The sequence below is a fragment of the Chiloscyllium punctatum genome, chromosome 42 (assembly GCF_047496795.1).
Source record: "Chiloscyllium punctatum isolate Juve2018m chromosome 42, sChiPun1.3, whole genome shotgun sequence".
Classification (NCBI taxonomy): domain Eukaryota; kingdom Metazoa; phylum Chordata; class Chondrichthyes; order Orectolobiformes; family Hemiscylliidae; genus Chiloscyllium; species Chiloscyllium punctatum.
In genome coordinates, this window is record NC_092780.1 from 14,672,831 (window position 1) to 14,697,507 (window position 24,677).

General features: G+C 42.1%; 1 protein-coding gene across 1 annotated transcript in view; it reads right to left on the reverse strand.

Moving 5' to 3' along the window:
• Positions 1–453: 453 nt before the first annotated feature.
• The window catches only part of dnajc7 (DnaJ (Hsp40) homolog, subfamily C, member 7), a 48,064-nt gene continuing 23,840 nt past the window's right edge, over positions 454–24,677 (reverse strand). The window contains exons 7-14 of the mRNA XM_072561467.1: positions 24,072–24,225; positions 20,271–20,435; positions 19,666–19,757; positions 16,795–16,868; positions 15,475–15,621; positions 7,021–7,173; positions 6,182–6,244; positions 454–5,419 (exon numbers count right to left, since the gene is read on the reverse strand). Coding sequence (XP_072417568.1) covers positions 5,382–5,419; positions 6,182–6,244; positions 7,021–7,173; positions 15,475–15,621; positions 16,795–16,868; positions 19,666–19,757; positions 20,271–20,435; positions 24,072–24,225 — 886 coding nt within the window. The 3' untranslated portion in view covers positions 454–5,381. The remainder of the gene's footprint in view (positions 5,420–6,181; positions 6,245–7,020; positions 7,174–15,474; positions 15,622–16,794; positions 16,869–19,665; positions 19,758–20,270; positions 20,436–24,071; positions 24,226–24,677) is intronic.

Consider the following 24,677-nt stretch of genomic DNA (forward strand, 5'->3'; position numbering starts at 1 on the left):
GTCCAGGCTGCTGTGGTACACTTTTATCTGCAGGTTGGAGCCTGGAGCCGTGAATTGTGATGGTGAAGATTGCTGTTTTCTTTCTAGTCCCGTCGGCAACCAGGAATGTCTCTCTCCATTGGCTCAGAGCTGATAAGATTTACATGTTGATACCCAACCTGTTTAGCTGGGTTATGAATATCTGTTCTTTTGCCATCATGTCCTAGGGTGGGACTTGAATCTGGAGTTCCTAGCTTATAAGCAGGAATACCTTTATAAGACAGGCAATTAGTTCTTTAAGATGCAAGTCTGTCTTTTTTAAAAACTATATCTGTCCCTTGTCATTTACAGATTTCACAGAAGGGCAGTATTAGCTTATGGTACGGGTGCGAATTTTAACATCGCTTATTCCAAAGATTGCTAAACTGGATCAATTACACCTGAGCCAAAAAAGAATGATCGGATGTACTGAAATTTACTGAGCAATGCCATTTCTTTATTTAACATTCACTTTGTACATGAATACTGTACAGAGTGTACATTTTGTACAGCAGTAAAACATTGAGAAATCATACAAACAGAACAAAGTGTGTGCAGCTTAATGTACATCACAAGGTTTACCAGAGAAATACATTACACAAACTAGGAAACATATTTAAAACCCTTCATGAGTCTACTATCCACACACCTGAAGCATAAAATGGCTACTTGGAATTAGAATTAAATTTAGACAATTCTTGGGGTATCCAGGAGTGATAATATTGAGGGAAAACATTAGTGGGAGGAAGTTGTGGAACTACAACACTTGAAGCTGAAATTCCCAGGACTATGTAGGTGTCACTGATTTGACCCTTGATGTTGAATCTGTTTCAACACTTAGAGCAACTTCTCCAGGCCAGTTCCCCAAAGATTTCATACAAAATATCTACAGAATAATGCATTAATGTCAATAACCTGACTTTTTTTTTGCTTTTTTGGAAAAGAAAAAGGAGCAATTTCCCTTTTTATTTGCTTTTTTTTATTATAACAAACAGCAGTCTGACAATCTCTATTTGGCAATTCTCAGTGTGAAAGCAGGCACAAAACTAAAAATAGTCCGTGGCAAACAGCAATTAGACTTCAGTTTGTAAGTTGAGCATAATGCTTGGTATAAATGTCTCCATTACACTCCCTCCACCCCCACCCACCCACAATAATGGTTGGCCTTTGCAGTAAAACAAGAATTGCAAATGATTTTTGATCAGCCAGTGCAAATGGTTTGCAAATTTGACAAACCTGGTTTCAGATTATGGGTGTAGATTATTTGAACAATTCTGAGGCACCTCTACTCCTTGGGTTTACCAATTCCATGTTTTTCTTTATTTCAGATTTTCAGCACATCTTTTCAACTAAACCCAATGTTTCCTGTACACACAGCCTTCAGCTCACATGAACAGAGACATAAGAAGCTAGATTAATGACTCAAGCATATAGTATGCCGTTGTTTGGCGTATTAATTAAAAGTACCTCCCACTTCCTGAAGGTAGGTAGGGAAACAGATCAAACCTGTTGAAAGATGTTGCTCTATATTTGTGTGTAGACTCATGGCAGAATCTGAAGTTGTATCCTTTAAATTGCATTAATCTTTTAGATAGTGTTGCAATGAACTAATTATACCATCGAGGTCCTTATATGCAATTTTTCTTGAATTCACTGCTGCTCCAGCTGAGAACAGCTCATACACTAACATTGCTGTCAGTTTCCCAGAAAAATGGAAGATGCAAAAAAAAACAAACAGCCCAGAATGACTCTCATCATTCTGATGGTCCCTACTGGGAATGCACACAGGTGAACATCAGGTGGAAGATCAGGGCAGGACACGGCTTTCACAGACACTCAGATGAAGTATTAAAATAATCTGTGGAGTTGCATTCTTGCACAAATCACTGATTCAGGCTTGGCTTGTTTGGGAGGGAATGCACTAAAGATATAGGAGAGTGGAGAATTCTTCACATCTTAACCTTCCATTAAAATATCCTTCACTGACAGGTGGACAATATATAGCAAAGCTTCAAACAATTTTTTTAAAGAGAGGTCAATTTTTTGCTTTAATATAAAGATTCATCACTTCAGACCAAGGAGCTTATGAATCTCACTTTCCCCTTGTCTACGTTTTTAAACTTGAAATCCGGCCAGCTCAGTGGCTAAACAGCCACAAGGTGTTGCACTGAACTGCTCTATTCCAGGGAACCAGACATTAAAAAAAAAAATCGGATTTACACTTTCTCCGAAGCCATTTTCTACTGGACTGTTTCCACAAACACTCTGAAGAAAAATAATGGTTTCCTGATGGGGCTTAAACCTCCTTTAGTGCCTCACTAGGAAAAAACTTTAAGTGACCTTTAAGGATATTCAAAAGTAATCTGCATCTTCAACAAAGAAAGGGCTCCAAATGTTGATTAAGAAATATTAAATTTGCTCATGTATTTGCTTTTATTCAAAGTTACTCATTAATACTATAACAGCAGCTAATCCAGTCCAGGAATCTTCTCTGCCCACGCAGCTCCACCTTTTCTCTCCCGATGTTGCTTTAACTAAGTTACTATGATGTGGATTTATTAAGTTAAAAAAAAATTTGAATGCTATTGCCCCTCTGCTCAAAACAAGCAGTGTAGGAAACATATTTAAAAAGCTAGATCTGCATCCAACAAAATTCCAAACTAAACATGAGTACAAGGACAGGCCAAGCCAACCTGCTTTTTGGGAGGTGCTGCCAAGAATATCTTCAATGTCTTAATTGCGTAAATGCAAATATTTGCTTCAGTGCCATTATAAATATTTTAAAAGCCATTTCTCAAACACCCAACTGTTTTTCAAAATATAAATGTGAGAAGCAGCCTAAATTTAAAAGTGGAACAGGTAACTTGTAAGCTCCCCTGACAGCCAAATCAAAGCTACGAGCATTTTGCACAATTATGCTGGCCAATCATGAAAAGGTAGGTTTTATAGTCCTGTCTAACATGCTTTGCCACAGAATGACGCAAAAAAAATCACAATTCTGCAGAGAGCATCATCATCTCTGAGTGCTTTAACAAATACAGAAAGTCCAGATGGTACATCCCCACTCTCAAATTTAACCAAATGAAACTAGCCAGTCCAATGCCAAAACAAATCGAACCATTTGTTACCTTTGAGAAGGGCAAAATTTGTAAGTAAAAGGAATATTGAAGTGGGATGGTCATGCAGTTTATTAATGCACTATGTTTAAGCTTATAAAATGCACAAAAGACACATCTCCAGAGATGCCTGCTTTTTTGTGGAGTCGAACCACAAGACTGAATTCCATGGCACGCCACTAAACTTGGTTGAAATAAAAGTCAATGACAGCTGAATTTCTTTCTAAACAAAATCGATAGCTGAATCTGGGGAAGTGAGTATCCTGTGTACAACATTAAAGAAATGTGAGGTTTATTAACTTGATGCTTCCTGAACACGAGTTACTGGATGATGGGGAGACTCTATGTACAGCCATCCCTTCCATTTCTCCACTCTGTAGTCCCAATGATCAGGAATTTAATACAAAGAGCTCATGTTTTTGTGTGTCATTCTATAGTGGTAAATATTTATGGTGTTTATTTAAAATGAAAAAGGGCTAAGTTTAAATATGACTCCCAGACAGGCAAACTCCACTTTCCCCGTTGGCATTACTTCAGTTGTTTAAAACAGTCAACTGTGCAATATGTATGGAGGCATAGCGTTTACTCTGAAGCAGTTTTCCCTCCTTCCTGTTTCCACATCTCCAAATTACACTTCCTGACCAGAAAATGCCTCAATGAACTGCATAAAAACAGAAAAGATACAATGGGCCTATAAACAGAATCATACAATTTTAAATGTATTATCCTCTTTTAATCCAATCTCATTAAACCCCTTTGCCTCAGATATATGCCTAAAGCTTTGGCCAATTTGTAAGCAGCAATTAGAAACTGCGGAGTTGGTGGCAACATGCTTGCCTCTCCCCTCAAAAAGTTGACCTACTGGCTATGTTACAGTCTGTTTGACAACATACTCCTCTAGTACTGGGGACTGTTTACTAGGTAAGGTGCGCAGTTAGCTGGATGCTGGCTTGCAACGCAGAATGATGCCAACCAGCACTGACTTGAGGTTACCATAAAGAACTCTCCTTAACCTCTCCCCTCATGAGAGGAGTGGTTCACCTTTCTCAAATAACAGAGCAGCTCTCTGGTTTGGTAAGACAGTGACAACTTTAATTTTACTTGTTTACCAAACAGTGTTCTTGGCTCAAAAGGCTTTGTGGACGTCATCAAACTCCTACCTCCACGACAGAAACAGGTTAGCATTAGGTACAACTCACCCATGCCGCCAATGGTGTGAGCACGATGGGAAATTCCCAAGCATTCCCGATGGGAGCACATGGAAGATCTTGGCGATGAATCACATCAATGTAATTAATTTTGGGCAAACTAACACGATGTTTGTGGGTTGCCATAACTAGCATTCTGCTACACTGAGGGATTTCATGTTTCCTTTCATGGTAATTTTACTTTTGCACTTGTAGCTCACTACATGTAGACATCCACTAAGCACATGCAGGTAGAATAGTTAGGTCATAAATACAAATTACTTCCTTGAAGTGGAAACGGAGCACTGCAAGGCTTTTAGAACTGGAGATGTTTTATTCCGACAATCTTTATGAAATGCAATTATATTAGTTCAGAGAATTCCTAAACTGCTGAGTTTAAATCAGTGGCAAGGTTCTTGCAAGTCCAAAGCTAAGCTGTAACAAAACTTGCCTTTAACCACATGGCATTTTGTTTCTCTCTTTTCCCTGTCCCTGTCAGCAGCGTGTTTGAGTTAGCACCTGTAACCATCAGTAGCAAATGTTCCTTTCACTGGCAAGGTTGATAACTGGAAAGGATACAATGGACTATGTAGGGAGGCTGATGAAGTGAGCCACTCCACCAGTCATTTAAAAGTTGGTAATTCTGCTGAACAGAAGCACAGAAAAAAAAATCCACTGCTTTAAATACAAGCTCGGTTTTCGTTTGAATAAAAAGTGGACTTTCCTGCATTGCGAAGAAATACCCTCATCTACATAAAAGCTCAACTGCCTCTATTTACACAACTGAAGATCGTTAGCGTGAGGGACTGCATACTTCAAAATGAGGTAATCCTTTTTATTTTTAATTAATATGATTATAAAAACAAAGCATTAAGGTCAGCTTCACATTCTGTGATGACGGCTTCTTTTTCAACAAAAACATAGAATTACATGAATACAAGAGGTATTCAACTGAAACGTGGAAGTTTCTCCTCTAAATAGATTAAACACAGGGAAACAGGGGTATTTATTTTATTTTTGCTTGAGTTACACCCAGTGACATTGAACAAAAGGTTGCGCATTAGCCAAATTGGAAGAAAAAATTCCCAGGACCAGAAGCTGAAAAGAGAAAAGAAGATCTATTAACATCTGCATCCCGTCTTAAAACAGCAACAAACGTCCTCTGTTTGAACAGCAACTTCCATTTGGTCACAGGTGGGTCAACACAGTTGAAGGGAATTTTCACTCAATAAGAAAGTCCTTTCATATACAAGTTAGGTTGCAAAGAGCTGCAATTGATAGCATGTCAGATCTTTATTTAAACAACTTATGACTGGCATATATTTAATGTATTATTGGAAGGTTCCTCAAGTATAATTGGACACTGGACCTTGATACATTATTCTAATATTACTTGCTGGCCGGGGTCAGTAACTCAGGGACTAATACTATAGAAGGCTCACTTATCCACCCTTCAGCTAAGACTCTAAACTCAAGACCTGGCCATCTCTATTGGGAAGGCGATTGGGTCAGTACACTGGAAGAATAAATGCTCACTTTCAATTGCTTAAAAAATACTGTCTGTAATCGTACTCTGAAAATGTTGACTTGGTAGGTTGTGGTTATATGGGGAACTCATTTTAAAGTTTTGCTGGGAGACTAACCACTGTCAAACTGTTTATTCTTGCTGGACATGATTAATTGAGTCCCTATTCTTAATACTATAGAGGAGCATTTTCTGGTTTCACAGCAATGGAGACCTTGTATCTGCTCAATCAGGAACTAGTCGAGCTCTCACAATACAATTTTCTTTTTTAAAGTTTAAAAGCACACCATTACACATCTTGTGTTTATCAAACGCTCCAATAACCTAAAACCCACCTTCAAAACTGAAGCCACCCGGGCTACCGAAAAATGCCTTGAAAATATTATTAGCATCGAAATCTGTAACAAAAGAAAAATAACAATTAACAAAATAATTAAAAACATCAATTTGTAGGAAAAGCAAACTACACTTATTTTGCAAGTTTTCACTTTGACTGATTTTGACCCGAAATAGAGTCAGACTCATACAGCACGGGAACAGAACCTTCGCTCCAACCAGTCCATACTGATCAAAACCCCAAACTAAATTAGTACCATCTGCCTGTGCTTGGCCCATATACTTATCTGAACATCTTTTAAATGTTGTAACTGTATCCACATCCCCCACTCCCTCTGGAAGTTTATTCAACACACGAACCACTTGTAAAAAAAACTGCCCCTTGTATTTTTTTTAAATCTTCCTCTTGATTTCTGATTTAAGCACATAGGGCACTTAAGGCAGCCCACATATGAGCACAAGAGCTTCAGGATCCAAATATGCCTATTATACCACAGTTGAAAATTAAACAGAATGCTTTACGGTAATCACGGGCTCTGCACAGGGTGAGCCAGCCTGAGAGGCAACTGCGTGAATGCAAGAAGCTATTTCTTGTGACCCTGACAGTCTTGATTTAGCTGCAGCTGAGTACTGCAAACAGCCACTCAAATGAGCCCTTGTGGTAAAGATCTCAGACAGAGCCTTCATGCCCCAAGTCATCAGCTTACAATAGAAGTAGAATCTTGAATAGAAGTAGAAATTTGCAGATTGAAAACCTGAGTAGGATACGATGTTCAAAGCCGTAGAGAAATGTTGCTGGCTAAAGCATTGAATGTGAGGCAGTTTTATCAGCACTTACCACCAGAGTTCATGCCATCATCGTCCAAATCTTGACCACTGTCATAACGTGCTTTCTTTTTTGGATCCGAGAGGATACTAAAAGCTTCTCCCACTTCTTTAAATTTCTTTTCTTCTTCCTTCTGTACCTCTGGACTGGCACTACTATGTCGATCTGTACAAAAGGGTAAAGTGATCAATTAGCAGCCAAGTGTGTTTCTTGTTGCAATTGTACTTCCAAATTTTCAAATGCACAACCTTTATATAGACACAGATGTCACTGGACAGTTAGGTATATAATCAGTTATAATTCATGGAAGTACACAGAGGATCTCTAATTTATGACCTTCTGATTTATGAGCATGATCCCATTCAGTAGTTTAATTTTAAAAACCTGACATACTTCCTGCCCTTATGAACATTGTGTTCTGACTTGCATACGAATTGGCTTGCAAACTAACTCCGAAATTGAACCTACTTGCAACCTGGGGACTGCCTGTACACAGGGTATTTATGAAAGGTACAGCCGGGAACTGCCTGTACACAGGGTATTTATGAAGGTACAGCGGGGGTCTGCCTGTAAACAGGGTATTTATGAAAGTAGGGCTGGGGACAGCCTGTATATTTATGAAGACATGGCTGGGGTCTGCCTGTACACAGAGTACTTATGAAGGTAAATACAGTAGTCCCCGGATGTATCAACACACAGCCGGGGACAGACTGTATACAGGGTATTTATGAAAGTACAGCTGGTGACTGCCGGTACACAGGGTATTTATGAATGTATAGCCGGGGAGTGCCTGAATACAGGGTATTTATGAAGGTACAGCCGGAGACTGCCTGTATATTTATGAAGGCACGGCTGGGGACTGCCTGGAAATTTATCAAGGCACGGCTGGGGACTGCCTGTACACAGGGTATTTATGAAGGCACGTCTGGGGACTGCCTGTACACAGGGTATTTATGAAGGTACAGCCAGGGACAGCCTGCACACAGGATATTTAAGAAGGCATGTCTGGGGACAGCCTGTATACAGGGGTATTTATGAAGGTACAGCGGGGACTGCCTGTACATAGGGTATTTATGAAGGCATGTCTGGGGACAGCCTGTATACAGGGTATTTATGAAGGCATCGGCCAAGGACTGCTGTACACAGGGTATTTATGAAGGCATTGCCGGGGACTGCCTGTACACAGGGTATTTATGAAGGGACATCCAGGGACTGCCTGTATATTTATGAAGGCATGGGCAGGGACTGCCTGTACACAGGGCATTTATGAAGGCACGGCCGGGGAAAGCCTGTACACAGGGTATTTATGAAAGCACCTCTGGGGACGGCCGGTATACAGGGTATTTATGAAGGTACAGCAGGGTACTGCCTGTATATTTATGAAGGCACGGCCAGGGACTGCCTGTACACGGTATTTATGAAGGGACGTCTGGGGACTACTTGTACACAAGGTATTTATGAAGGTAGACCAGGGACTGCCTGTATACAGTGTATTTATGAAAGCACGGCTGGGCTTGGCCTGTAAACAGGGTATTTATGAAGGTACAGCTGGGGATGCCTGTATATTTATGAAGGTATGGCCAGGGACCACCTGTATACAGGGTATTTATGAAGGTACAGCCAGGGACTGCCTGTACACAGGGTATTTATGCATGCACGGCCGCGACTGCCTGTACAGAGGGTTTTTATGAAGGTACGGCTGGGGATGGCCTGTACTCAGGGTATTTATGAAGGTACAGCTGGGGACTGCCTGTATATTTATGAAGGCATGTCTTGGGACGGCCTGTATACAGGGTATTTATGAAGGCACAGCTGGGGACTGCATATACACAGGATATTTATAAAGGCACGGCCAGGGACCGCCTGTACACAGGGTACTTATGAAAGCACGTCTGGGGACCGCCTGTACACAGGGTATTTATGAAGGCATTGTTGGGGACTATCTATATACATATGAAGGCACGGATAGGGGCTGCCTGTACACAGGATGTTTATGAAGGCATGGCCGGGGACTGCCTGTAGACAGGGTATTTATGAAGGTACAGTCGGGAACTGTCTATACACAGTATACTTATGAAGGCATGGCCGGGGACAGCCTGCACACAGGGTAATTATGAAGGCATGTCTGGGGACTGCCTGTACACAGGATATTTATGAAGGCATGTCTGGGGACGGCCTGTATACAGGGTATTTATGAAGGTACGGCTGGGGACTGCCTGTACACAGGGTATTTATGAAGGCAGGGCCAGGGATGCATGTACACAGGGTATTTATGAAGGAGCGGCTGGGGACTGCCTGTACACAGGGTATTTATAAAGGCACGACTGGGGTCAGCCTGTACACAGGATATCTATAAAGACATGTCTGGGGACGGCCTGTACACAGGGTATTTATGAATGCACGGCTGGGGATTGCCTGCACACAGGGTATTTGTGAAGGCATGTCAGGGGACTGCGTGTATATAGGGTATTTATGAAGGCACAGCCGGGGACTGCCTGTATATTTATGAAGGCTCAGCTGGGGACGGCCAGTATATTTATGAAGGTACGGCTGGGGACTGCCTGTACACAGGCTATTTATGAAGGTACGGCCGGGGACTGCCTGTACACAGGGTATTTATGAAGGTACGGCCGGGGACTGCCTGTACACAGGGTATTTATGAAGGTACGGCCGGGGACTGCCTGTACACAGGGTATTTATGAAGGTACGGCCGGGGACTGCCTGTACACAGGGTATTTATGAATGCACGGCTGGGGACTGTCTGTACAGAGGGTATTTATGAAGGTACGGCCGGGGACTGCCTGTATATTTATGAAGGCACGGCGGGGGACTGCCTGTACACTGGGTATTTACGTCTGCTGGTACACAGGATATGTATAAATGCATGGCTGGGGACTGCCTGTACACAGGGTATTTATAAAGGCACAGCCGGTTCACAGGGTATTTATGAAGGCACGTCTGGGGACTGCCTGTACACTGCCTGTACACTGGGGATTTGTGAAGGTACAGGCAGGGACGGCCTGTATACAGTATATTTAAGAAGGCAAGGCTGGCGACTGCCTTTATATTTATGAAGGTACAGCTGGGGACTGCCTGTACACTGGGGATTTGTGAAGGTACAGGCAGGGACGGCCTGTATACAGTATATTTAAGAAGGCAAGGCTGGCGACTGCCTTTATATTTATGAAGGTACAGCTGGGGACTGCCTGTATACTTATGAAGGCATGACTGGGGACTGCCTGTACACAGGGTATTTATGAAGGCACAGCCGGGGACTGCCTGTACACAGGGTATTTAAGAAGGCATGGCTCGGGACTGCCTGTACACAGGATATTTATAAAGGCACGGCTGGGGACTGCCTGTACACAGGGTATTTTTGAAGGCACGGCTGGGGACTGCCTGTACACAGGGTATTTTTGAAGGCACAGCTGGGGACTGCCTGTATATTTATGAAGGCACAGCCGGGGACAGCCAGTACACAGAGTATTTATGAAGGTATGTCTGGGGACAGCCTGTATTTATGAAGGAGCAGCTGGGGACTGCCTGTACACAGGGGTATGTATAAATGCATGGCTTGTGACTGCCTGTACACAAGGTATTTATGAAGGCACAGCCGGGGACTGCCTGTTCACAGCGTATTTATGAAGGCACGTCTGGGGACTGCCTGTATACAGGGTATTTATGAAGGTACTGCCGGGGACTGCCTGAATATTTATGGAGGTACAGCTGGGGACTGCCTGTACACAGGGTATTTATGAAGGCACGTCTGGGGACGGCCTGTATACAGGGTATTTGTGAAGGCACGGCCGGGGATTGCCTGTACACAGGATATTTATGAAGAAGCGGCTGGGGACTGCAATGCGCACAGGCTATTTATGAAGGTACAGCTGGGGACTGCCTGTACACAAGGTATTTATGAAGGTACAGCCGGGACTGCCTATACGCAGGGTATTTATAAAGGCACGGCCAGGGTCTGCCGGTACACAGGGTATTTATGAAGGAGCGGCTGGGGACCACCTGTGCACAGGCTATTTATGAAGGCACAGCCGGGGACTGCCTGTATACAGTGTATTTATGAAAGCACGGCTGGGGACTGCATGTATATTTATAATGGTACGGCTGGGGACTGCGTGTACACAGGGTATTTATGAAGGCACAGCTGGGGACTGCGTGTACACAGGGTATTTATGAAGGCACAGCTGGGGACCGCCTGTATACAGTGTATTTATGAAAGCATGGCTGGGGACTGTCTGTATATTTATGATGGCACGGCTGGGGACTGCATGTACACAGGGTATTTATGAATGCACGGCTGGGGACTGCATGTATATTTATAATGGTACGGCTGGGGACTGCGTGTACACAGGGTACTTATGAAAGTACAGCCGGGGACTGCCTGTATATTTATGAAAGCACGCTGGGGATTGCCTGTATACCTATGAAGGTACGGCTGGAGACTGCCTACACACAGGGTATTTATGCAGGCACGGCTGGGGACGGCCTGAATACAGGGTATTTATGAAGGTACAGCTGGGGACTGCCTGTATATTTATGAAGGCACGGCTGGGGACTGCCTGTACACAGGCTACTTATGAGGGCACGGCCGGGGACAGCCACTACACAGGGTATTTATGAAGGCATGTCTGGGGACAGCCTGTATACAAGGTATTTATGAAGGTACTGCCAGGGACTGCCTGTATACTTATGAAGGTACAGCTGGGGACTGCCTGTACACAGGGCATTTATGAGGGCACGGCCGGGGACTGCCTGTACACAGGGTATTTATGAAGGAGCAGCTGGGGACTGCCTGTACACAGGGTATTTATGAAGGAGCAGCTGGGGACTGCCTGTACACAGGGTATTTATGAAGGAGCAGCTGGGGACTGCCTGCACACAGGGTATTTATGAAGGAGCAGCTGGGGACTGCCTGTACACAGGGTATTTATAAAGGCATGGCCAGGGTCTGCCGGTACACAGGGTATTTATGAAGGCATAGCTGGGGGCCGTCTGTACATTTATGAAGGTATGGCTGGGGACTGCCTGTACTCAGGGTATTTATGAAGGTACGGCCGGGGACGGCCTGTACACAGGGTATTTATAAAGGCATGGCCAGGGTCTGCCGGTACACAGGGTATTTATGAAGGCACGGCCGGGGACTGCCTGCATACAGTGTATTTATGAAGGTACTGCCGGGGACTGCCTGTATATTTATGAAGGTACAGCTGGGGACTGCCTGTACATACAGCATTTATGAGGGCACGGCCGGGGACTGCCTGTACACAGGGTATTTATGAAGGAGCAGCTGGGGACTGCCTGTACACAGGGTATTTATGAAGGAGCAGCTGGGGACTGCCTGTACACAGAGTATTTATGAAGGAGCAGCTGGGGACTGCCTGTACACAGGGTATTTATGAAGGAGCAGCTGGGGACTGCCTGTACACAGGGTATTTATGAAGGAGCAGCTGGGGACTGCCTGTACACAGGGTATTTATGAAGGCACAGCTAGGGACTGCGTACACAGGATGTTCATGAAGGTACGGCTGGAGACTGTCTGTTCACAGGGTATTTATGAAGGGACTACCGGTATATTTATGAAGGCATGGCTGGGGACTGCCTGTATATTTATGAAGGTACGGCTGTTTTCACTGCGCAGCTCTGGCAGGAAATGTTCCTCGATAAATCCAGGTTCCTCACTTTGACTGCGTTTGAGCTCAGTGGAGTCTCAGAATGGGAGGGCTGAATCTACTTGCTACTTTATAATTCATCCTGACCTATTGTTCTGCACGATGAGTGAGAGGGTAGCGATAAAGTTTAGAAGCAAAGTAAAGCACCATTATTTTTGTATGTTCAGCTAGCAGCATTTTGGAGAAACAGTGTCCACAGATACTACACGACCACTTCTGTAAGTTCAAAACGATTTTGTCAGTTCGAGGTGGAAAATTCCAGATCGGCAGTATCAGAGCAGCAGGTTTGGCAGCATATTGAACAGATTTATTACTGTTGTTGTACTTTTTTTTAACCACTAGATGGTGCTTGAGCATTGAAAAGCTCCTTAATGATTCACATACCCTTGGTAAAATGGAGGGAAATAGTCACAAACAATGAATAAAGAAAAGCTCCCTTTGAACAATGCAGTTTGGACCCAAAGGATTAGAATCTGCATTTTATTTTTTAAAAAGTGTTACTCTGTAATTGAAGCATATCTCTTGCTGCTTGTTAACCTATTCTATACATAGTAGGGCATTTTCCAAATATATTAAGTGGCAGTTTACTTTAGAGTCAACTTCTGCAGTGTGGGAACTTTAGCCAGAGGATGTGCTGGACAGCAGTGCTGCCAATTCTTTCAAAACATGACAAAGGACACCGAAGAGCTCTTTGCTTTCTATTCATATAAATAATTTGTTTATAGTCACAAAAGGAATAATGCAGATGATGACAAATGAGGTGTCATAACAAATTGTTGAACAGAAAGGAGTTAATAGAATGGGCCGTGAAGCTGCAGATGCAGTTCATTGCAGAGAAATGTGATGTAATCTGTTTTGGGAAGACAGTCGTAAACCAAAAATAACCAAATTCGTACAGTTCTCAGAATACAAAAAGAAAGGAATGCAGACATACAGATCAACAGGTCTTTAAACCCTGGAAGTATAGATTCATGTGGTGCTGGAAAAACACAGCAGGTCAGGCAGCATCCGAGGTGCAGGAGAATCGATGTTTCGGGCATAAGCCCTTCTCCAGGAATGAGGCTGGTGTGCCAAGCGGGCTGAGATAAAAGGTAGGGGGGAGGGACGCTGGGAATACGATAGGTGGATGGAGGTGAGGGTGAGGGTGATAGGCCAGAGAGGGGGTGGGGGCAGAGAGGTCGAGAAGAAGATTGCAAGTCAAGAGGGCGGTGCTGAATCTGAGGGTTGGGACTGAGATAAGGTGGGGGGAGGGGAAATGAAAAAGCTGGAGAAATCTACATCCCCCCCACCTTTACTCAGTCCCAACACCTGGATTCAGCACCACCCTCTTGACCTGAAATCATCTTCCCGACCTCTCCGCCCCCACCCCATCTCCGGCCTATCACCCTCACCTCCTTCCACCTATCGTATTCCCAGTGCCCCTCCCCCAAATTCCCTCGCCCGTTCCTTTTATCTCAGCCCACTTGGCACACCAGCCTCATTCTTGAAGAAGGGCTTATGCCCAAAACATCGAATCTCCTGCTCCTCGGATGCTGCCTGACCTGCTGCATTTTTCCAGCACATTTTTCAACTTTGGTCTTATTTACAGCATCTGCAGTCCTCACTTTCTCCCAGTATAGATTCATTGCCATTTTGTCAAGGATAACATTCACTCAGAAATTGAGTGCTTCTGCCTTAGACCTTTCTGCAACTTCATAAGCAGATTTGCAACCTATAGATATTTGGAAAAACAGAACGCCTCATGAAGTAGTGGGATCCAGAAAGCAGCATTTCTTGGTTGATTGGTGCTGGTGTCCTGGAAATGTTCCCTAAAGCGCTCTGTGAGAAGGCATCTAGTCTCCCCAACATAAAGGAGACCGCATCGGGAGCAACACATACAATAAATGGCATTGGCGGATGTGCAGGCGAAACTTTGATGGATGTGGAAGGCTCCTTTGGGGCCTTGAATGGAGGTGAGGGGGAGGTTTGGGCGCAGGTTTTGCAATTCCTGCGGCGCCGAGGAAGGTACCAGGACGGGAGGGTGGGTTGTTGAGGGGGTGTGGACCTGACCAGGTAGTCACGGAGGGAACGGTCTTTGCAGAAAGTGGAAATGGGTGGGGAGGGAAATATATCCCTGGTGGTGGGGTCAGTTTGGAGGTGGCAGAAATGTTGGTGGATGATGTGGTTTATGTGGACGTTGGTAGGGTGGAAGGTGAGGACAGGGGAGGGGGGTTCCGTCCTTATTGGGGTTGGATGGGTGGAGTTTGAGGGCGGAGGTGCGGGATGTGGATGAGATGCTTTGGAGGGCATCGTCATCCAGCAGTTGTCTACAAGTTTGGAACCAGTCAGTTCAGGTGTCTGCTTCTGCTCTTACCATTCCAGGGGAAATGCAATATGATGTACAACACATAACGTGATCCAATAAACAATTTTCTTAAACTCCACTCATCTCTTTGCAGAGCCTTCTTGGCTTAAAACAGAACTTTCCTTTTTTAGTCCACAGCCCGCAAAGTAAAGGCAAACAAAAAGATGTGTTCTGTACAAATGTTATCAAAATATATAAACAGAGCAAGAGTTCAGCCCATCAACCTTTTCATTCCCGCAGCATGAATAGAATAAGGACCATTAAAAGGCACAAATACACAAAAAAATCTTATAAAGTATCCTAAATTTGTAAATGAATACAGAACTATCTTATTTTCTACTTAGAAAAGATATTCCAAAGTAAAATATATTTCTCAGACACCATAAAATTAATTTCAGCTGCACGTGGGGTCAGCTGGCAAACCGAAACCCATCATACCTGGATGATGCATCAATGCCCGCTTCCTATAAGCTTTCTTAATTTCATCTTCTGAAGCACTTTTATCAACACCAAGAATTTTGTAGTAATCTTTTCGTTTGCTTTTCTTCAACTCCAGTTGTGCATTCTTAAGCAGCTGTTTGTGCTCTTAACAACAGGAAGTATAAAAAACACCTAAGTGTTAAGGACTGAAGGAAGGAGCAATATTGAAGCAAATTTATATTGCAACAAATACAAGTACTTTACTTATCTTTGTGTTGAAGGGCTTTGCTTATTTACAGATCCCAATTATGTATTTTGCAGTTTACAGGTAATTCAAAAAGATTAGATTAGATTCCCTACAGCGTAGAAACAGGCCTTTCAGCCCAACAAATCCACACCAACCCTCTGAAGAGTAACCCACCCAGACCCATTTCCCAACCCTATATTTACCCCTGACTAATGCACCTAACACTGGGCAATTTAGCATGGCCAATTCACCTAACCTGCACATCTTTGGACTGTGGGAGGAAACCGGAACACCCGGAGGAAACCCACGCAGTCACGGGGAGAACGTGCAAACTCCACACAGACAGGTGCCTGAGGTGGGTTTTGAACCCGGGTCCCTGGCGCTGAGGCAGCAGTGCTAACCACTGGGCCGTGCCGCCCCAAACATGAACAGTTTGAACCAGAGCAACATCTGCTGCTTTCAAAGGTTTGTTGTGGAACTTGATAAAAACACACAGCTCAGAGCTAGAGATGGTGATTCAGCATACCAAACCACTGCTGATAAAGCCCACACGAGTACGCTAACTGCAGACTTGTTTTTTGTCACTTGCTGGCTTGTACGCGAAGGAACACCAGGTTCAATTCTTGACATCCCCGATAAGTTAAAATTGACCAGCGCAAATTAACTAAATTTAGACATCATACTTTGGTGAAACAGCATAAGTTCTATCCTTGCCCTCAACTGCATTAAGAGTGGGGCAAACATCATCTTACACACCATCAGGTAATTACAGTGCTGCACCGACACAACTGAAGGACACTAGGCAAGTCCAGCAGTGTACCAGAATGCTACCACCACCACCAGAAGCAGCTCTAAAGTTCCCTGGATCACAAAGGGAGTTACAGATTATTGGCTGCCACACAATACATATGCACCTAATGTTGCATAACACCAAAAGAACGCAGACTATCAGGTATAACTTATGAATAATTTCAACAGCTAAATCAAATAGTTTCTGTTAATTCTGCTGAATAAATTTTTCAAGACATTTTGTTTCATTTAAAGATTTAGATCAACAAAAGCCTGTGCAGAAACACCTACTTGCAGCTTACCTTTTGTTTTCTCTGTCTGGTAAATCTTCTCATAATCTCTTACAGCCTCTTCATATTGTTCTGTATCCATATAACTAGGGTTAAAAAATATATAAACTAAAAATGTTTGACTTAAGTAACCTTGCCAGCCACATAACCACGTACTGAGGGCCTGCAGAATTTAACCTTCACTCTCACCTCATCAGCTAACCTCAGCCACTCTCGTGAACTTGGGGCAGTCAGAAGTGGTTTTATCTTTTAACTCAGAAGAATGTGGTTTCAAGCCCCACTTCAGGGCCTGGAAGAATCTAAGGTACAATTTTAACATGGAGGTGATTGTGCAACCTCGATAACTTTCAATGAGATCAGGTGGATAATCAAAGATCCAGCAAAGCTGGAAGAGCAGAGAGTGTTGTCCTCATCATCACGAACGGCACTGCATTATAGAATTCCTACTGTGTGGAAGAAGGCCATTTGGCTCAACAAATCCAAACCGACCCTTTGAATAGCATCCCACCCAGGGCCACCCTCTACTCTATCATTGTAACCCTACACTTCCTATGGCTAATCCACCGAGCCGGCGCATCCCTGGACACTGTGGGCAATTTAGCATGGTCAATCCACCTAACCTGTAAATCTTTGGACAATGGGAGGAAACCCATGCAGATGGGGGTGGGGTTCATGTAAACCGCTCAAGGATGCAACTGAATGCTGGTCCCTGCTGTGAGGTAGCAGCGCTAACCACTCAATCCACCCCATTGCATAACTGAATCTAATGCATTTTATAACACCTTAAGAGCATGACAATGTACTATATAAAACAAGCTATTTCTTTCCAATTTCAGTGTTGGCCACAGTTTGGTAAGGAATTAGCACTGCCTCTCATGGAAAATATACTACATACCAAAAAATAACTACAAGGCTTCGTAAATGTAGGTACTTTTCAAGGTAAAAATATGTATTTATGCTGTGTGATAGCAATATGATTCAATTTCCAGAAAGACTACTTAAAAAAAATCAAGATACAAACTCAATCATAGCTACAGTTATAGTGGTACAATATAATTCAGATCATGATTAGAATCCAAAATGTTATTTGGAGGCAGAGGCATAACTCAGGTACTGAATGAGTGATTTCCCTTTGTCCACGACAAACACTGCTAATGTCACACTAAAGCAAGAGCTGGTAGAGAAATTTAATAAGGTAGAACACAAACAAAGAGAAGACCATTAAACAGTTTGCAGTGCTCAAAGTCGAAAGGATATCGGGTGCAGATGGAATATATCCTAGGATACTGAAGTAGTGAGGGTGGTTTCAATCAAGACTTTGGTTACAACTTTTGATTAGATTAGATTAAATTACTCAGTGTGGAAAAAGGCCCTTCGGCCCAACAAGTCCACATCGACCTGCCAAAGCGCAACCCACCCAGACCCATTCCCCTACATTTACCCCTTCACCTAACAATACGGGCAATTTAACATGGTCAATTCACTTAACCTGCACATTTTTGTATTGTGGGCAGAAACCGGAGAACCCGGAGGAAATCCACGCAGACACTGGGAGAATGTGCAAACTCCACACAGAGAGTGACCTTCGTACCAAACATTGAAGGGTTGCAAATTTTATAGCTGTGCTTGTAAATGAGAAACTGGGATATAGGGATAAAGGCTGTTCAGCCAGCTTATTACCTGTGGTGTGAAAATATCTAGAGACCATAACCCTGTACAAAATTATTAATCTTTAGAAGAACATGAGTTAACAAATAACAGCAAACTAAATACAATGGCAATTTGTCCAGGGTCAATATTGCCATCATGGCTCTTTTCAATATACAGCAGGGACCGAAACTTTGGTAAATGGTAGATGATCTAAGGTTGCAAAAGGCAAGAAGCTTAGAAATATGATAAACAGTGAGAAGGATACAGGTAATCTGGTGAAATGGATGAGTTTTACAAGATGAAATTTAATTCAGAGAAGAATTAAGTGTTGAATTTGAAGAAAACTGGAACATAGATTTAAGAGCTTTGCTCATCCTTTGTTTAGCAGCTTGTAGGTAATTAAGGGATTTAATAGACTTACCTAAACTTTAGGTATTTTAATAGATTAACAAAAATGAAACTAATTCCACAGGTAGGAAGGGGGTTAGTAATCAGAGGTCATAGCCTTAGATAGGTCATTAAAATCTGGGAGGGTAGACACAATTAAAATAATTGCCCACAGATGGCATTGTGATCAGGAATGTACTATTGACAAGGGTGGCACAATGCCAGGGACTGGATTTAATTCCAATCTTGGGTGACTATGTGGAGTTTGCATGTTCTCCCCTTGTCTGCATGGAGTTCCCCACCACAGTCCAGGAATTTGCAGGGGAGGTGAGATGGCCATGGTAAAAACCCTACGTGGGGTTATGAGGATGGGATGGGGTGAGGTGGGTGGGTCTGAGGAGGACGCTGTTTGGAGGGTCGGTGCAGACTTGATGGACCAAACGGCTTCCTACTCCAATATAGGGATTCCATGGCAGTGGAAGTAGATTCAATAGTAAATTTCAAAATGAAACTGGATTACTACCTGAAAGGAGAAATTTGTAGGGCTTTGGGGAAAGATCAGGGAAGTGGAACTAAGTGCTTTCAAACAGCTGGCACATGAGGGGCTGAATGGGATGATTTTTCCTGCTTGGTGATACGATTGCAGATTCCTTCAGTAAAACGAACATTATTGTGTTGGAACTGGTTGGTTCAGTGGTTAAGATATGGTTTTTCACTTTTCACAAACGAATTATTACAACTTAATAAAAGTCCATAGAGTGGTTTGTGAAATTTGAAGTCCTAGGTCTAATGCCAGGGGATGCAATATTCAATTGCTAGAATTCAGTGCAACAAAGCATCACTCACCACTGTGCCCGCCTCATGTAAGCCTTGATATATGTGTCATCAAGTTTTATTGCATTTGTGCAGTCTTCTATTGCTTGTTGCATCTTATTGAGCTGGAAAACATTTCCAAACAACTAGTCAACATTGCATTCATTAATCGTGCTCAATAAGTTTTTTTTTAAAGCTACATTTTATTTGCAGTGACATTTCACAAATAATAATGCCACGGCTATACTACTGCATTGTCCAATGATGAAAAGAAAAGCAGTGTTTGAATGTTCTCAAATGGCGATGCAAGTTTTGAATACATTTAGTACATTTTATAATTGGAATTTCTTTACTGATAATATAAGAAACTGATTATATGCTTCAATCACTTTTCACCTCAGTTACAAACATTGGTGTCATAACTATGAAACGATAATGTGAAAGCATGCCAGGAGGCTTATAAAGTGCAGCACACCTAAATTTATGGAGAACTTCTTCCTTATTCCTTGGGCTGTACAGCTTAGCAAATCACTGAAAAACCCGATGAGTCATCAGGAAAATCAAGAATTACACCAACATATTGATTATGATTGCTATAATAACATATGAATGAACTGCAAAAATTACAAGCAACTTACCTTCGATCCCACCGTCCCTCGATTACAGTACAATTTAGCATTCGTTTTGATGTTATTTGGATCTATTTTCAGAGCTTCTGAATAAAGTTCAAATGCCTCATCAAAGGACCCTTCCTTAAAAGCTCTGTTCCCTTCTTCCTTCTTTGCTCGTAAAGCTTTAGCATTCTATTTGCAGAAAAACATAGCACCACACTGTTGTTTCAATTAAAACATGTCACAAAGTACCAGCAGAAACTTGTGTTTAACCATTATGACTTTTCTTTGTTAAAACTGATGACAAAAATCTCAAATTTAAAGTAAACCACCATTTAGGTTTATAGAACATAGAACAATATAGCGCAGAACAGGCCCTTTGGCCCTCCATATTGCACTGACCTGTGAACTATTCTCAGCTCGCCCCCCTACACTATCCCATCATCATCCATGTGCTTATCCAATGATTGTTTAGATCTCCCTCATCCACATGCTTGGTCACCTTCTCAAAAAACTCAATGAGGCTTGAGAGACACAACCTGCCCTTGACGAAACGATATACAATTACCTCACCAAAATGATCCACTTTCAATCTATTCTCAAGCTTCTGAAAATAGAATCAACCTTAAGGTACAATTGTTGAAGAGAATGGATATAGCAGTGATTCTCAATGTAGAGGTCGGTATTCCACATGTGATTGCAGACTGAGATTTTAGAGTTTTGAGCTTTGACAGAATTCAAGCAGTCCCTGCCCTCTCAGCTCCCCCATCATCCATCCTGGTATCCCTGCAACTCACTGTGCCCCCAACCAAAACCACCCCCCAACAGGTCTCTCTCACCTGACTGACCTCCAGGCTCCACACATAGATCACAGAGAGGTTATGACAATTTTCAAAGCTCAAAACAGGATCACGGTGGGACACAAAGTTTGGGAAACACTGTGGGAGACAATGTTTTTTATTCATTCACAAGATAAGGGTGTCGATAGCAATGCAGCATTTATCACCCATCCCTAATTGCCCAGAGGGCAGTTAAGAGTCAACCACATTGCTGTAGATCTGGAGTACGTGTAGACCAGACCAGGTAAGGATGGCAGCTTCCTTCCCTAAAGGACATTAGTGATTCAGATGGAGTTTTCTGACAATCTGATTATGATCTTCATTAGACTTGTAATTCCAGATTTTTTATTGAATTCATATTCCACTGTCTGCCATGGCAAGATTTGAACATGGGTCCCCAGAACGTTATCTGGATTAACAGCCCAGCAATAATACCACTAGGCCATCGCCTTCCCATAATGAAGGATCACACACAAAATATTGCTCTGCATCAGATTCTGGCTGACCTGCCATGCATTTTTCATTTTTATTTCAACTCCTCAAATAACTCACATGAAATATCTTGAAATTATACCAGCTTTAGTGAGGAGAAACCAGGACACGTACCAATGCAACTATAATTTGTGGAATTGACCCTGCTGCGTCCCAATATTGCAGTTTCACAGATTATTGCAGCTGAACACAATGACAGAAATTCATGGATAATTGCTAATGCAACTACGATACATATGCAAGGATATAAATAGTGTGCCAATTTTGATTTAAAAAGGCACAGTCTGCTAACACTGTGGGATAACTGTGCATACTCACTTACTTAGAAATGTGCATATACATCTTTTCAGATGTTCTATGTCATTGCGTCACATGCAAAGTCTGCATTGAGCATGTGCAAAGTGCAAATACAGCTATTTTGAAATATTCCTTTTTTTTGGTATCTTCCCCATTTCCACTAACAGGACATTAAAAATAGGCCTCAATCACTGTACTTCCTGATCAGTGATGACGTGATGCTATAGACTCACGTTGAACCATCTCAATAACCACAGAGAAATTATTCAAAACAGTTTTCAGAAAATGCAAAAGCAATGATTGCTTTCTATTCACTTTGCCTGGAAATAGGAATACTTTGTGCCAAAGTTAACTTCCTTGCCTTGTTTTCAAAATAATAGTCAGCAACTGTGATCTGAAAGACGACATTTTCTGGGAATGCAAACTTTACACTGGGGAGAGATAGTAGGGTTAGGGCTGACCATTTTAACTTATTTACAACTTTGATTTATTAAAAATATGCACATGGACCACCATCTATGCATGTGCTGTGACTACATGTATCTTGCTTCTTATGTATGGTGAGCCAATGTTTGACCCATTACAGTCTGCATGAAGGACTTTTATTTTAAAAAGTTATCTGTGGAATTTACCCAAGCTATAAAGTGACTTGACAGACATCCGTCATCAAACTTTCTGAAACAAATCTCTGCAAACAAGTCAGATATGCAAATATCATGAAATCCGACCCTGCTTATAACTTTGATACAATGCTCTTACCATTCATTCACCACAGTGCAGCTCAGTACAACATACATACTTCAAAGTTGGATTAGTGGTGCTGGAAGAGCACAGCAGTTCAGGCAGCATCCAACGAGCAGCAAAATCGACGTTTCGGGCAAAAGTCTATACTTCAAAGTTGGTTAATCAAAGGCCAACACAGAATACTGTGATTTAATACAGTTATCTTTCATCGGGCTCACAGAAATACATTCCAATGTCTGTTTATCCAACCCCTATATTCTACGCATCAGAGGTGATTTTACTCTGCTTAGACATGAAGCAACTTGGAGCTTAGAGACTACTGGTCATATTTTTGCTTGCACTCCCTGAGTTATAACGTATCCTAAGTTGAACACAGAACGGGCAGGTCACATTGCTTCTCTAACAGAACTGATTGCTGTTCTCTTTATATTAATGAAAAGACAAGCAAGGAATCTTCCCCACTCCATAATAAAAACAAAATAATGCAGATGTGGAAATCTGTAAGAAAAAAGTGATGGAAAAACTCAGCTGCTCTGGAAGACTCTGTTGAGAGAGAAACAGAGATAATGTTTTGAGTCAAACATGTATCTGCTTCTTTAATTGACACACCAGAAATGGAGTTGTGAGAGGAGACTGGAGTCGGACTGGAACAAGGAACTTTCCATATGCCCAACAAAAAGGGACACAACTAAGACCCTTGAGGATAGCCACAGTAATATGTTTGTAGCAAGTGAGATAAGTTAAAAGAAAAAAAAAATTCAATGGGAGAACAGCTTTTCTGAAGCAAAGTTCAGACCAGAGTCATTTTCATTAAAAACTGTTTTTATCTTCACAGATACTGCCAGACCTACTGAGATTTTTAGCACTTTGTTTTGATCACCACCCTGTGGCCCAGGCAATACAGTTGTAAAACTACCTCTCATGTATGTGAATGGAACATTTCAAAAGCCACAAATGATATGTTAGGCACAGTATTTCACTATTATAAAAAGAATGGCAAACTGAAAATAAACTTTAATATTGCATTTATTTAGAATTTTTTGAAAAAGATTTTAATTTGACATCATCAATTCAGAATGGTTGGAGCCAAACCAATCCTGTTAGCGAGCAAAACCAACCAAGAAAATCCAACTTTCCATTTTCCCTCCACATTTCCTGCTCGATTGATCACAATCTCTCCCCTCTCATTCTGACTTCGGGTGCTGACCTTAATCTAAGTTTCACAAAACTAAAAGGAATTTACTGCCCAGATGCACACAAGTGAAACAGAAGATGCTTCCAATTGCTCTGGAGACTGATACTTCAAAGAATTTTAAATCACTGTAAGCAATTCAAAGATTCACTAAGGTAGAAAGGAAAGCCGCTTTTACAAAAATCAATTGCTACAGGAGACAATACACTTTCATGATCTGGATTCCCCTCTACCATCTCCCCAAAAACGGTAATCAGTACTTACCCTGCAAGCAAGTCGTGCCTTTTCATGGTCAGGAGCCATTCTTAAAGCTTGGACAAAGAATTGAACAGCCTTTTCAATGCAGTCCTCATAGTAAAGACAAAGCCCCCTCACATACAGGGCATCAGCATTAGTGGAATCCATACGCAAAATGTCACTAAAAGAAAAGCAAGCAGAAATGAAGAATTAATGCAGACAACAGAAGCTGAGATTGTTCTCTTGGGAGTATAGGAGGTTAGAATATTATTGATAGAAGCATTCAAAATTTTGATGGTTTTAATAGAGTACACAAATATTTAGGATGCACTGTTCAAAATAGTTTATTGGAAGTTCAATGGTAGCTCTTAGAAAGACATTGGATAAACAGTAAAGGGGAAAAAAATGATAGACAATGGGAACAGACGAGAGGAGTGACACAGGGCAGAACCAATAGGCCGAATGACTTCCTTCTGTTGTGTAAGATTCTATGATTCTACTTAAAATTACAGTTTAGCTGGCAGCAGAATTGCAAAATTTACACTAATCAACAATTTGTAAAATTACAGACTCCTTATCAATTTTATCCATTCTAACCTTGAAAATACTGATATATGTTGTGATATGGTCCCA